We start from the raw sequence: 15,442 nt of genomic DNA on the forward strand, positions 1-15,442 counted from the left end.
CCCAGCTCCTTCCGTGCCGGGCTACCAAAGCCACCCACAGTCCACACCACCACTTCCAAGCCGGATCTACTGACCGTCATCGACCTGCACCACCTCCCCTGCCAGACCTACTGCCACCACCACCGACCCACACAGCTTCCTCGGCCTCTTCCAGGCCGCACCTGCCTCCACCCCACCACTGATCCTTACCTGCACTCTGGTCGTCCATGGGCAATGACTCTGCCAATCCTCACCTCAACTCAGCTCGATTCCAGTCCTAGTTCCAGACCGAGAGTCTGAAGAAGGGTCTCGACCCGAAATGTCACCTATCCATGTTCTCCAGCGATGCTGCCAGGCCTGCTACCTGCTGAGTTACTTCAGCAGTTCGTGTCCTTTTTTGTATTAACCACCATCTACAGTTCTTTGTTTCTACTACTTATACTATTATTTAGTGATCCCCTACTCAGTTATAGTGAACATTCACAATAGCGGACACCATTATCCCCACTATGGTCCATTATAACCTAGGTTTACTGTATTTCATTCTAAATTTGTTGAATCATTTCTCAATGTATGTAAGTTTTTTATTCCAGGCCTATAACTGTTAAAAATTCATCAACACATGCAAGAATCCATTCACAAATACAAAAGTTGATACTGTGCTGTTAATCTATGACATGGATGGATACTGTTTATGGAAAATATCTCAGACCGTTTATATTTGATTAAAGAAATTACATCTAAATATCTATTGTTCACAAAAAAGTTTTAAAATATGCATTCAGCAATTAAAGTGCTCTGTGAATTTTGGCATGCTCTTAATCTTTTTGGCAGTCTCTCATCATTGAGAATAATTTGCCTCCATTTGAGTTCTCTGCGTTCTGAGGTTGTTGAAGAATCCTTTGTGGCATCTGCAGACTCTGCCACAGGTAGTGCAGGTGGCAGGGCGGGTGGGCAGATCATGTAAGAGGCTGCAAAATCCTCCTTTGTTGGTGACTGGCTTCTATCTGCTCCAGTCCATCTTCTCAGTCGCTTCCCAAATACTCCTTTTGCACTTTGGGTAATAATGACATAGATGTGTTCATCAGTTGCTGAGGATGTTGCAATTTTTTTTAAGAGGTTTTTAGAATGTTTTTGAACCATTTTCTTTATCATTCGGGATGTCTCTTGCCATGACAGAGTTTAGAGTTAGCTTCTTTTGGGTGTCTAATGTTGGATATTTGGACTATATGGCCTGCTCTTTGCACTAGTAAAGCATTATCTGCACCTCAAGGGCCTGTCCCACGAGCATGCGACTGGATGCGGCAAGCGCGACCTAACGTGGTCGCTTGAGCCGTACGGCCTCGTGGGGCCGGTCCCACTTAAATCGCTGGAGCCGTATGGAGTTGTGCGGAGCTGGTCCCGACATCGCGCGGGGCTCCGACAAAATGTCAGTGTTCAAAATTTCCGCGCGGCACCAGCCTGCCGGCCCACAGCCGCCTCGACGCCGTACGCACCGCCTAGACGGGCATACGCAGCGTCTCGACGTCGGACGCAGCGTCTTGAAGCTGTACGCCACGCACGAACTTCCCGCGGACTTCGCTCAAACTTCACGTCACTCACTCGACCTCTGCGCGGCCCCCACTTCCAGTTTGGTCGCGCTCGCCACATGCAGTCGCATGCTGGTGGGACCGGCCCTGTACGGGGATCACTCGACCTCCGCGCGACCCCCGCTTCCGGTTTGGTCGCGCTTGCCGCATGCAAGTCGCATGCTCGTGGGACAGGCCCTTTAGTGCTGAGGATGTTGGCTTGGGAGAGAATATTGTCATTAATTAATCTATCCCTTAAGTAGATCCACAGAAGTTATACCTCTCAATAGCCTTGAGGAAGGTTGCCCATGTCTCCAGTGTGTGCGGGAGGGTAGGGTCACTGCCACTCTGTACACCATAAACATGGTTCTTGGTTTGAGGTTTTGATCTTTGAACATTCTTTTCCTTAGTCAATGACAGCCCTGTCAGCACACTGTGGGAGATAGTGAACTTTGTAAACTTTTCCAAAGTTTTGAAAGCTATAATTGAATCTGCTTCCATCCTTTCAGTTTAGTTTAGTTTATTGTGATGTGTACCGAAGTACAGTGAAAAGCTTTTTGTCATGTGCTAACCAGTCAGCAGAAAGACAATACATGATTTCAATTGATCCACGATAAAGGAATAACATTTAGTGCAAGGTAAAGCAAGCAAGTCTGATCAAGGATAGTCCGAGAGTCATCAAAGAGATAGATAGTAGTTCAGCACTGCTCTCTGGTTGTGGTGGGATGATCCAATTGCCTTTCAGGCAGTAAATTCCAGACTGTAATAAGTCACTGTGTTATGATTTTCCTCAAGTTATATCAGGTTCCTTAACTGATTAATTTTTATCCATAACTTTTTATCACTGAATATTCTGGCACTAGAAACGGTTTCTGTTTATTTGTACTGAAATCCCTTCATCATTTTTAATCTCCATCAATCTTTTTTTTTGTTTCACTAGGAACTATCACAGCTTCTTTGGTCTGCCCACATAAATTAATCCAATCACCTCTGTTATCATTCTTGTAACTCTTGGAACACAGTGTTTTAGTTGGATGTTTAATCAGATTAAACATAACTTCATGTTTTTTGTACTTTATAACTTGTTTTTTTAACAGTCCTTGCATTTTTCTTGTCACCTTCAAAGACATTTCTAGGCAAACCTCCAAAAGTTATTTTCTTCCATCTTTAACCTTATGCCATTTACTTTGTGTTGGTTCAATTCATACCCCGCCAAAATGGATCACTTCATACATCTCCATGCTGAATTTCACCTACCACATGTCCAGCTGTTCCTACCACATGCCCAACTGCTTAAAGCCTATTGTTTTCATTCTTTTTGCTAATTACACCTGTAGGTTGTGCTATGCACACATTGAAGGATTGAATTGATGAAAGATGCAACATGGAAGCCGCTCCTTCGGCCCACCGAGTCCAGCTGAACATAGATCACCCGTTCACACTGGTTCTGTTATCGCATCCATTCCCGATACATTGAAGACAATTTATAGAGGCCAATTAACCAGCAAATTCACATGTTTTTGGGATGTGGGAGGAAACCAGAGCATCCAGAGGAAACCCACATGGTCACAGGGAGAACGTGCAAACGCCACACAGACAGCACCCGAGGTCAGGATTCAATCCGGCTCTCTGGCACGGTGTGGCATCAGTACCAGCTGTGCCATTGTGCTGCCTTGTAGGTATTACCTTGTAGGTAGTTAATCTGTGGAACTCTGCCACTGAGGGCTGTGGAGGCCAAGTCAGTGGATGTTTTTAAGGCAGAAATAGGCAAATTCATGATTAGAACAGTGTCAAGGGTTATCGGGAGACGACAGGAAAATGGGATTAGGAGGCAGAGATTAGCCATGATTGAATGGCAAGTGGACTCATGAGCCGAATGGTCTAATTCTACTCCTATAGCTTGTGAACTAGGTCATTAATATATATCAATAGCAGCAGTTACTCTGTCCTGACCTCTCAAAAACATCAATACATTCCTCCAATTTGGAAAACACACACTCAATCCTCGTCTGTCCCTTAGCCTGTTTTATGTCCACACGCCCTCTGTCCCTTTAACTCCAATGACGTATTTTTTAATGATTAATTTTTGATGGTGCTCTATGTGAAAATTTCTTCTGACTTTCCCTTCCTATCTGCTCATAAAATATTCAATTTCTGTCTCTGAGTATTGAACAACTTAGCAGTGAGAACAACCTTTTACTATTTATCACCTCAAATCTTGCGCATTTAGAAATCATGCTCCATTTTCCACCATAACAATAATCTATTGCATCTGCTGTATAATTTAAGACCATCGCAGTAATCTTTCAGTGTGTCCTTTCTAAAATGGTTCTGTCAGAACTGCACTTTACACTCTGCCTTGTAGCGCACATTGTACAAACAAACAACTGCAGATGAGTGTTAATACACAAAAGGGCATAACGTCCTTGAGTAACAGCAGATCAGGCGGCATCTCTGGATTTTCAACTGCATTGTCACTGATTCTGAGCACTTTTCATGACCTTAACATATATTAGCACTGTAATATTCAAAGGATAGAGCATTGTTGTAATTTGATCATTATTCTTCCGGTAAATGGTTTTCAGTTAATTAATTTCAACACTTAGAATATACCTTGAAAGCTTGCTACTTCTAATATTTGTTCACAATCAAAGCATATCATTAGATTTTGTTAATCAAATCCCAGATGCAGCAAAACAACATCTCCTTCTATAGCATGACAACATTCTTGAGAGTAATTTTTCTATTTTAAAAGTGTTCAATTTGGATATAAATTATAGGTTACTGCTTGAATTGAAAAAAAATTGCAGAGACTGAATATCTCATAGGCCTTTCTCACGGGGCGACTTGACGCAAGATGTAACCAGAGTGAAGTGGTCGTGGTCTAGCACGATATCACATGATATAACGGGGGGTAGATAAAGAGTTCCCACAGGTACTCGGCATTTCTGTTATTTGTGCGAGTGACTTGTCCGTCTCCCGAGCTTTCCCGTTAAATCTTGAATGAACATTGTGAACTGTGAAGTGTTGTTAAATCATCACGTGGCACAAATGATGTCACTTTTTTTTTCACACACTATTATCCTCCCTTGGTTGAATTGGCTCATTTGGAGACATGCCTGTACTAAGTAGTTTCGAGTACAGGATGGTGGTGTTTTTCATTGACGTGCAGTATGCAGCAGCACTCTATGTGAATCGAGGACGCTTGCGTGAAGGCAGAAGGGTGAGATTAATTAAAAAGAGAATTAAGAGGAAGTCTCACTGGGTGAAGCCCATCTTTCAACGGAGACCTCTATTTGGACAATATGATAAACTGCTTAATGTGCTTAATCCACAGAGGAATCTAACTAGGGAACAGAGGATCTTCAATTACAGGCTGTCAAGGGCTAGGAGGGTTGTAGAAATTTATTTTGGCATCTTGGCAAACAGATTTAGATGCTTGCTCAAGACAATGGAGCAGAAGCCCAAGAATGTGGAGACTATAGTATATGCAGCATGTGTTCTGCACAACCTGATCCGAATGAGAGGTGCAGCTGCAGGATCAGCAACAGCCATCCAGGACGGTGACCTAGTGGACAGTGACACAGGGGGAATAACACTAGGTACATGGAGAAGTGGTGCAACCAAGGCAGAAATGGTCCCACTGCAGCTGCTTACTTCTCTTTGTTTCACTTTCTAGTGTTGTCCTCTGAAAAGTGCTTCCTATAAGATGGTCGACCGCAAAACCTGCCATTTAGCACATTGCATTGTCCCTTTTATTGCCTGAGTTTAGGCTTGTTGCGGAGGTTAATGAATAGAATCTGTTTAAAAAAATCTAGCGTGCCTCATTTGTTGATTTTCATGTTTGCGAAGCCCTTTTTTAGACAAATGTTGTTTGGTGTGATGCACCTTCTCTCAATATGTGCTAGAAGTCGTCTTTTTATATTGTCAAATAGGAATAAAGACTTTGTCTCACATTGACCGTGATGATTGTCTTATTTAATTATCTACTGAGAGGTGAAACTTTCAAACGTTTAAATAGCTCAGCAATTGAGGGACATGAACACTCAAAAATGAAAAAGAATCAAAATGTGATTATATCACCTCCCTTAAACTATTTTGTGTTTCAGCATGAGAGGGATTATAACATTAGAGACATTCATCTTGTAGTGATGTGTTAATGAAGAATTGCAGATATCAATCTGATAGTAAAAAATATATTTATTTAACAATGAGGTAAACAAGCACTGACAATCAAACTGCTGAGTTAAAAGCTTTATCACACTTCAGGCTATAATAAAATGTGGAGCCTCCAACAGAAACAAAGTAATGCCCAAGAGGAAAAAACACACATTAACATACAGACATTTATAAAGGACTCTAGATGTCACACCAAATGGTGAGTGGCCAACGACTAAAATAAACTAAAACTCAAACTTCCGGGTTCACCGTTCGCAGGAGTTCCCACGGTAAACACAAGAGTTATTATGGATATCGCACTGGCCACTACGTCCATATAATGTTTCAATGTTCAACCACAAGTATACAAGTCACTCTTGGAGAAATTCAAGCTTGCTTGAATTTTCTCCCGAGTCGACAAGTTACACGAGTACCTGCGTTAGCGCCACGGTGGTCCACGGTTGTCCACGAATGCCGTACGGTTATCGTACGAGGTTCCCACGATGTTCAACTCTGGTTACCTCTTGCGTCAAGTCGCCCCGTGAGAAAGGCCCATAACAAAGAACATTCTGGAAATATTCAGCAATAGTTGGCATCTGAGGAGATAGAAACAGAATTGACATTTGGGGATAATGAGCCTTCAGAAGGATCATTGTGATGGCTGGAGAAGAAGATTATCCAGGTGGTACAATATCTGTCTAATGTCATTGAGATGAATCAGACAATTAGTGGGAGCATAACTCAAAATAATATGGTGAAATAGTAAAAGCTCTCCAGTTGCTGAAAATCTGAACTATTGCAGTTCCAGGAAGTTATTTTGTACTTTTTTTTTACCCCTGTAACTTCCAGTCACCTGGTACTTTCATTCGCTATCCCAACCCACAGTTTGTCCACCTGTATGGTTTCAGAAAAGTCCTGGGCAATCTCAAGAACCAATGTTGCATTCAACAATTTAAGATGACAAGCCATCCCTGGCCAGTTCTGAAGTTAGGTTATTCAACTGTAACATTACTTCAGTTTAACACACAAAGCTGAAATAACTCAGCGGGTCAGACAGCATCTCTAGAAAGGAATAGGTGAGGTTTTTGGGTCTAGACCCTTTTTCAGACCGAAAACTGAAGAAGATAGAGTCCGAAGATGGGTCTCAACCCAAAATGTCACCTGACCCGCTGAATTACTCCCGCTTTTTGTGTTTATCTTCGGTTTTAACTAGCATCTGCAGTTCTTTCCAACACATCACTTCATTTTGTGTCTCTCCATAGATGCTACCTGATCTGCTGGATATCTCCAGCATTCTCTTCTGTTTCAGATTTCCAGCAGCCTCTGCAATCTGCATCTCTCAGTTCCAGATTGGTGGTAGGAAGTCAATATTGGTCTCCACCCTACCACATACCCCTTTGATATCCCTTTGATACCCCTTTGATATCCCCAACCCTCCCCCTCAATGCAACTTAAAACACACTAGCTTTTTCACCTCCAGTTCTGATGAAACCATTGACCTGAAATGTTAGTCGTGCCTCTTTTTGCACGAATGCATTCCCAACACCTTGTCTTTGTATTATAATAGTGTAATGGCAATTTCAAATGTTTCCATTGTCATTAATACGCTGTCAGGGAGGCGTGGATTGAATTTATGCAGTACGATAACAAAAACAAATCTTTCAGTCGTTATTTCAAGTTTAATTGATTCTTTATAGAAGTTGTGGTAAATACAAAGAAGTATCTTACTATCTCAACTGTTAAAAAACTGTGTCTTCTCTCCGGTGCCAGCTCTCGTCTGACCTGACCATCCTATCGTATCGCTTAGTTCTATGTAAGTCGTGCCCATCTACATAAATCCATGCCTATCTACGTATCAAAATCCCAACCCCAAGAGTTCAAAATGATACAACTAGAAATATCTATACAAAGTACTATAATATACTAACAGTAACTAACTTAAGCATAAATGGTTCCTACAAATAGAGTTTTATTATAATAACAATAGTTAATAACATGTCCATGAATATGCAGCAGGTGAATGGAAATTGGCTTTGTGATAAATAGCCTCATTAGTGTTATAGAGCAAAACTTTGGGGATTTTGGTTCGAGTAATTTGCTCAGATATTCCCGAGGTTAACTTTAAAAAAAAAAAATGTTTTAATATTTTTATTAGAAGCAGTGTACAATAATATAAGACATGAATAGCATATTACATTTCATGTACAACTTCTTATTTTAAATTTAATAGTAAGAAAAAAGTAAGAAAAGCAAGAAATAAAGAGAAAGAGAATATTATATAAAGTAGTGATATTGTTAGTTCGTGAAAAATAGAGAAAAAGAGCCCATAAAACTGTATAGCCCGAGAGAGAAAACAAAAAGAAGAGGTGATATAAGAAAAAAAAAGAGAGAAAAAAAGAAAAATTGAAAGGGATATACCTACTTCGTATCTTTACCCATCCCCCACCCGGTTCTGAAACAGTTAACTACTAAGGTTGTGTTGCACCATATGCTTGTAATAAGTTGATAAAGGGAGATTTGGTAATCTTTATGAATTGGTCTGATTTGCCTGATAGGACGAATCTCATATCTTCAAGATGTAACATTTCGGACATATTTGAAATCCACATTTTGAGCGTTGGTGTGGGTGCATGTTAACCCGAGGTTAACTTTAAGGATGTTTAAATGTATGTGAAATACAATCTAAATCATCTTAATTTGTTTTTTTCCCCAGAGAGGAGAGTGAGAGTGTTTTAACTTTGAAAGGTCTGACTCCGACTGGTATGCTGCCCAGTGGAGTGTTGGCTGGAGGCAAACAGACCTTACAAACCGGTAAGTGTGCTTTACCCCCCTTTCCCAAAACTGCACTGTGCATAAGTTTCTGTTCCCTTCATGACCTTTTAAGTTATTCTCCGACAGTTCTTGTTTATGTGTTTAAAAATTCCAACAAAATATTGCAATTTCTTAAGTATAATTATGACTTTCACTTTATGAACATTACAATATTCAACAATGAACAAATAATTGTTCTGTGCTACAACAACATCACACGGTCCGTTTGGTAAATTTGTGTGGAAAATGAGGAGAGGAAAGGGACGTCAGTTTGCGGAAACTGCTCCAGTTCATCGAGCACACAGGCCGACCGGACTTTGGATAATGGCGCCAAAAATGCCGGTGCCAGCATGTGTAATATATGCAAAAATACTTGCACTGTGCAGTTTCATATGTGATGAATAAAGCACTATTGAACTATTGAACTAAAATTGCAGATGTTAGAATCTTAAAAAAAAAACAGGAAGTGTTGGAAGAACTCAGCCAGTCAAGTAGCATCTATGGAAAAAGAAACCTGTCATGGTTTTGGGTTAGTGATCCTTTTGTCAGAGCTGGGGAGGGAGAGTGGAGGGTTTACAGTTTTAAAAGTGGAACTGGTGTGTGTGGGATGTGTAAAACAAGTCTATATAGTGAAGACAGATCAGATGATAATGAGCACGAGGACTGACCACGATTAAAAAAATGAAGTGAGAAAGAGCCATCAGCAGGATTATGGGAAATGCCACATGAGCAATTTAGCTGAGTTGGAGAATTCATTGTTCAGTCACCAGTGCCTAGATGGATGATCTAGATGTAGTTCTGGTTTACTTCAGGCTTCACTGTGACAATTGAAGAGATTACAGACAGACAGATTGTAATGGGAGGGGGATTAACAAAGTAGCATGGGAACAGAAAGCTCAGGATCATCCCTGAGGATTTGGCGCAGGTACTTGGCAAAGCAATCACCCTATCTGTCTTTGGTCACTGCACAAAATACAGTGAAAACTAGGTCTGATTATTGCATTGTTACAAACCACACCCGATAATAACTCAGCTGCCAAAAAAGACTTGTGTGGACTTCATAGAAATTGATATTTATCATCTGCAAGTCTCAGCAACAAATCAGTTGGAGATGGTTAAGGGCACAGGATGTTTCATTCTTAACAAATGTATTTCTGAACATGAGAATACTTTGACGCATTTTCCACCTACTTTCTCTGGAAGAACCCTGGGCTGATTATTTAATAATGAATGTACGGGCAAAGAAACGTCAGGGAATTGTTGAATCTGTGATTGGACATGGGATGAAAATGCATAATACACACTGCTGATCTTGTGACATAAAATATAGCTTTATGCTTGACAAATTATTGACTGATTTGCAGGGTGGGGATTCGCGAGATCTATTTTTGTGAAATTCACTCCACTTAAAGCAGCAAGTGGTGTTGAATATTGCAGAGCTGACAAAATAACCTGGATGAGTGTTGTAAGTTAGGAGTTATAGTTGGGGATGCGGGTTCCAGGATGTTGGGATAGAGGGGACTCAGATTTAGTACTTAGAGAGACATGAGAGTGCAGATGCTGGGATCTGGAGGGAAAATCACATTGCTGGAGGAAATCAGGTGGTCAGGCTGCAACTGTGCTGAGTCCAGATGAAGGGATTTTGACCCAAGATATTGACTGTCCCTTTCCCCCTGCAGATGCTTGACACAAAATGCTGGAGTAACTCATGGATCAGGCAACGTTTCTGGAGAAAAGGAATGGATGACGTTTCAGGTCGAGACCCTTCTTCAGAAGAATTGTTTTGACCCGAAACGTCAGCTATTTTTTTTCTCCAGAGGTGCTGCCAGATCTGTCGAGTTACCCCAGCATTTTGTGTCTATCTTTGGTGTAAACCAGCATCTGCAGTTCCTTTCTATCTCTTTGCAGATGCTGCCTGACCCATCTGGTTCCTCCAGAAGTATGTTTTTTGCTTTAATACTGAGATGCTAAAGCAAAAGAACAAGCACAGGCAAGGACTTATGCACTGGAATTACCTTTATAATTTTTTCTGCCGTGCTGTCTCTCTTCCCATTTTACAAAAGCTACTTGTTTGATCAAGCCCCAGTGTCTCTCCTGAGACTTGATGTCAGATTTTGTTTGATAATACTATTCTGAAATCTCTGGGCATCTTTATGCTAGATTAAATGTGCAACACAAATACCTATTGTACAATTATTATTGTTCTTCTTCTTATCGAGTCCACACACAAGATTAGAAGTTGTTCAGCCAGAGCTGAACACACTTCTCGGCATCTGCACAATGGTGTCTGTCTTGCACTTCTTGTGCTTCTTGTGCGTGGTGGTGGAAAGATTGGTTGAAACAGGGCCGCGACGTGAACGCTCTTTCCTTGGCCCCATTATTATTGTTGAAATATTATATTGCATTAAGGTTCAAGGCGCTTTTCTTAATTATTATCACAAATGCAATATGATTAGTAAGTTTGCAGATGACACTATAGTGGGTGGTATCGAAGATAGTGAAGATGGTTATCAAAATTTACAGCAATATCTTGATCAGCTGGCAAGAGGTCTGAGGAATGGTTAATTGAGTTTAATGCAGATAAGTGTAATTTGTTGCATTTTGGGAAGTCAAATCAGGGTAAATGGTTCACAGTAAATGGCAAGGCGTTGGGGGGGGGGGGTGTTGTAGAGCAAAGTCTGAGTGCAAGTAGATTATTCCTTGAACGTGGCATCACAGATAGATAGGGTGGTCAAGAAGGCTTTAGGCACATTGGCCTTCATAAGTCATGTTTTGAGAAGAGCAGTTGGATGTTATGTTACAGTTGCACAACATGATGATGAGGCCACATTTGGAGTATTGTGTTCAGGTTTGGTCATTCTGCTATAGGAAGAATGTCATTAAGCTTGAAAGAGTGCAGAGAAAATTTACAAGGATGTTGCCAGGACTCAAGGGCCTGAGCTATATGGAGAGGTTGGTCAGGATAAGACTTAGGATCAGGCTAGGATGATCTTATAGAGGAGTATAAAATCTTGAGGGGGATAGATATGATGAACGCAGTCTTTTACCCAGAATAGGGGAATCAAGAATGAGAGGACACGTGTTTACGGTGAGAGGAGAATGATCTAATGGGAACCTGAGGGGGCAACTTTTTTCACACAGAAAGTGGTGGGTTTATGGAACGAGCTGCAGGAGGAGGTAATTGAGGCAGGTACGATGACGACTTTGAAAAAACATTTGGACAGGTACGTACATTGATAGGAAAGGTTTAGAGTGATATCGGCAAAACGAGGGCTAGTGGGACTCGTGTAGATGCGCATTTTGGTCTGTATGTGCAAGAAGGGCCTATTTCCATGCTGTATGACTCCTATATTTCTAAATTATAAATGTTAAGATAAGATGCTACGATCAGACGGTAGTATCAAATAATTCTATGGTCTTATGTTACAGAATTGCTCCAAAGCCATTTGATAACCAGCCACTAAATAATCAGTGAAAATTTAACCCATAAATTAATGCAGGATTCCTTTGTTTCATTTAGAGATGATTTATCCATCTATAATTTGAAGCATTATTTTACCATGATAGCAAAAAAATATCAAATTAAGTTGAGAAATGTTATTGAAGCACAACTGCACTTGCAATATAGGATAAGAGACCAAGTAAATTGGTCTATTTTATATCAACATTTTAAAAAAACTTTATATCAATGATCATAAAATTGCACACATTTCTTCATAATTAAGAATGTTGCGTAGCAGAAGGCAAATGCAATCTTTCCTGGTTACTTGGTGACTGAATGTCTTCTCTATGTGGCTCTGAACCTAATGCAATCATTAAATATTATGGGTTAATTTCCCATTTTCAACAAATCAACTGTATACCTTTGACTCCTGATTCATGGGATTTTTATGTCATTGGCAAAGCCGCCATTTATTGTTCACGTTAATTGTTCTTGGGAATGTGGTGTTGAGTCACCTTCTCCAACAGTTACAGTCAATATGTTGCAGCTAGTGGCACAGTGTTGCTAAATTCAGATTTGTATTCAATGGCAAAAAAGGGAAGTGGTATAATTTCAATTTGGGAGATGCTGATGTTCCTGTTTGCTTTTGCCCTTGTTCTTCTTGGTGTAATAAGTTTTGGTGTTACATAAAACCTTTATGATTTACAGTACTGGGTCTTATTGATGTACACATTGCAGTTACAGTCATTGTGAAGGGGGGATAAATGCTTCCTCTGGATGATGGGGTGCCATTATCATGGGCTGATTTCTAAATAATCGTAGTGTCTGGGAGTCGTACAACATGGAAAGACACCCTTTGGTCCACCAAGTCTGTGCCAACCATCAAACATTTTGGACATTTCTGTAATGGAACTATAATTATTCAGGCAAAAAAAAAGAACGTCCTGTCACTCTTCTGATATTTTGCCTTATAGACGGTGGAAAGATTTTAGCAAGTGGATGGCTTGGTTCAGAATATTCAATGTTTGATTTGTTCCTGTGCACATAATATTTATGCGGATGGTCCAATTAAGCTTTTGATCAATGGTGACACCTGGGACATTGACAATAGTATCAAGGAAATTGGTTGGAATTTCTGGTGTTTGATAGGGTCCTTGCCTTGCCCTCTTATGACACAATTATTGTCATCTACTGGTCCAACCTTTAATGTCTAAGGAAAATGAAATTAATAGCATGGAGTAATGAATGGACATTTCCATTTCTGACGTCAAGAAAGAGGATCATTGATGAAGCCATGGAAACTGCTCTTGGGAAACTTCCTGATAGCAATGTGCTGCAGTAGAGATATGGAAAGTTTGTCAAGGTTGGATAAGATTCTCCAAAAAAGGAAAGAAATTACCATTTTTTTAAATACATATTGATGGTTGGCACAGACATAGTGGGTCAAATAACCTACGTACTTCTATATTATGAGCATAACTCATTGAGCTTCTCTGGCAGGATCAATATATCCCTTCATATTTCACAAATTATGTATTTTGTTAGATCATTCCAGAGATCACTTCAGAATCAATCAACGATGCGGGGTTGGAGTAAGGTGCAAGCCAGACCAGATAAGGAAGGTGGATTTCCTCATATTAAGACACTGAATTTTAAATCCTTAGCAGCAGGAAATGAATTTGCATCTCTGGACCATCAGTTTATACCTCTGAATTACTGGCCCAATAACATAACACCCATGCTTCTACGGGTGAAGTCATTGGTACTTCTAAATAGCAGCAAACCCTGTGGTGAGACACTTTACTGGATGACAATGACAAGAATTTCCTCCAGTACTAAATAGCTATTCACAAAAAGATCTCATCTCCATAAAAAAACTCTCACTAATGCAACCAACCAGGCAACAAATCGCTTACTGAAATTGTTTCCTTTCAATAGGTCTCATTACAAAATATGAAAAATTTGCACAATAGATCTGATGTTTTTACTTCAAAATAAGTTTGTAAAATTATTGTTAATCATTTTGAGTTCTTGAACTGCATGTAGGTCTGAAAATAGATTCTAAAAGGCAAGAAAGGTGAACGTTTAAAGGAAAATTCTGCTGGGGATGTGAAGATTTATCAAACAATTTAAAATGTTTAAGAAGGAACTGTAGATGCTGGAAAAATCAAAGGTAGACAAAAATGCTGGAGAAACAATTTAAAATAATGACTTTCTTCTCTGAGCTGTAGGTTTGAAGTGCTAAACTGTAATTTATTATGCTTAGAAGTCCACACTTGACATAAAAGAGGGTAATTATATTTTAGTTTTATAGCAAGCTAAAGAAACATGAATAGTTCTTCTTCCTAAACTAACATTACTATTGTTTAAGCTAGTCATTTTCATATGCAGACAAGCTGATATTGTACAAGATATATTTTGTTGAACTTCACCCAAATAAATCTAAAATCCTATGATCTAACAAATAGTTATTGCATAATCATCAGTTTCAGAGCAAAAGGCAAGACAGAGATTCCACGTCCCTTTTCTTTGTAGTGCTTCCATCACATTTACTGTGTATTCAAATCTCTATATATCGCCAAGGATTGAATTTTACAGTAACCCATCATTTAATCTAGGAATTCTAAAATCTGTGAGGGTTATATCTGTCTGAGATTCATGTTATAAAAATTTGCATAACTACACTGTAGAATTCATTTTGTTTCACAGTTTTTACATAGTTGCTGACCTGCTGTGGAAAGCACAGCCACTTGTTGCTCTTGACTCAAAGCAGCGGGATGAACAATTTCAGACTGCGGAATAAATATTTGTTGTTTTCTGTTGATTTCTGCTGTGCATTTATGTTAATGGCCAGGAAGAAACCGTTTCACACACTGGGCTTAGAAATAGAATTATTTTAAAGGGGACTGACTTGGCCACAGATTCAGAAATATGTTCATCAGATACATACTTTTAAAATAATAAAATTAAGTGAGAATGCAATTTTGGACTCTGTGTATAGAAGATGCTTCAGATGTCTATATTATATGGAATAGCTTAGAATGTATCATATTAATTAATACTATATGCTAACATAGTTTCATCCTGTCTGCTTTATGAAATTTTAAAGAAAATTATATATTTTTTAACAGTAGTATTTTCTCCCTAAATTACATCTTGGTAATTAATTTACAAGGTGCAATGAAAGCCCGTGGAAAACAGTGAATCGCATCTTGCTGATAAATGTTTCCAGTCCTAAACTGCTGAGATTTACAGTTTAAATGGAGGCAAAGCCAGAGCTTCCATCAATATGTTTTAAAACATGTAAACCCTGAGCTTGTTGATAACACTCATCTGTCAGTGGCATTCTGTTGATTTCTGTGTGAATAATAGGACTGCAGTGAGGAAGACTAGTAGCTTTTTATAACCATGGTTGGTTTTCTGGGGGTTTTTGTATGCTTTGTATAGATATTTTTTGGACATTATTGATTTTTAGATCATCTTA

General features: G+C 39.6%; 1 protein-coding gene across 3 annotated transcripts in view; it reads left to right on the forward strand.

Moving 5' to 3' along the window:
• LOC116978352 (serine/threonine-protein phosphatase 2B catalytic subunit alpha isoform-like) overlaps positions 1-15,442 on the forward strand; it is a 329,244-nt gene that overhangs the window by 297,303 nt on the left and 16,499 nt on the right. For all 3 annotated transcript variants that reach the window (XM_033029454.1, XM_033029455.1, XM_033029456.1), the window contains one exon: positions 8,419-8,516. In XM_033029454.1, coding sequence (XP_032885345.1) covers positions 8,419-8,516 — 98 coding nt within the window. The remainder of the gene's footprint in view (positions 1-8,418; positions 8,517-15,442) is intronic.

The sequence above is a fragment of the Amblyraja radiata genome, chromosome 11 (assembly GCF_010909765.2).
Source record: "Amblyraja radiata isolate CabotCenter1 chromosome 11, sAmbRad1.1.pri, whole genome shotgun sequence".
Classification (NCBI taxonomy): Eukaryota; Metazoa; Chordata; class Chondrichthyes; order Rajiformes; family Rajidae; genus Amblyraja; species Amblyraja radiata.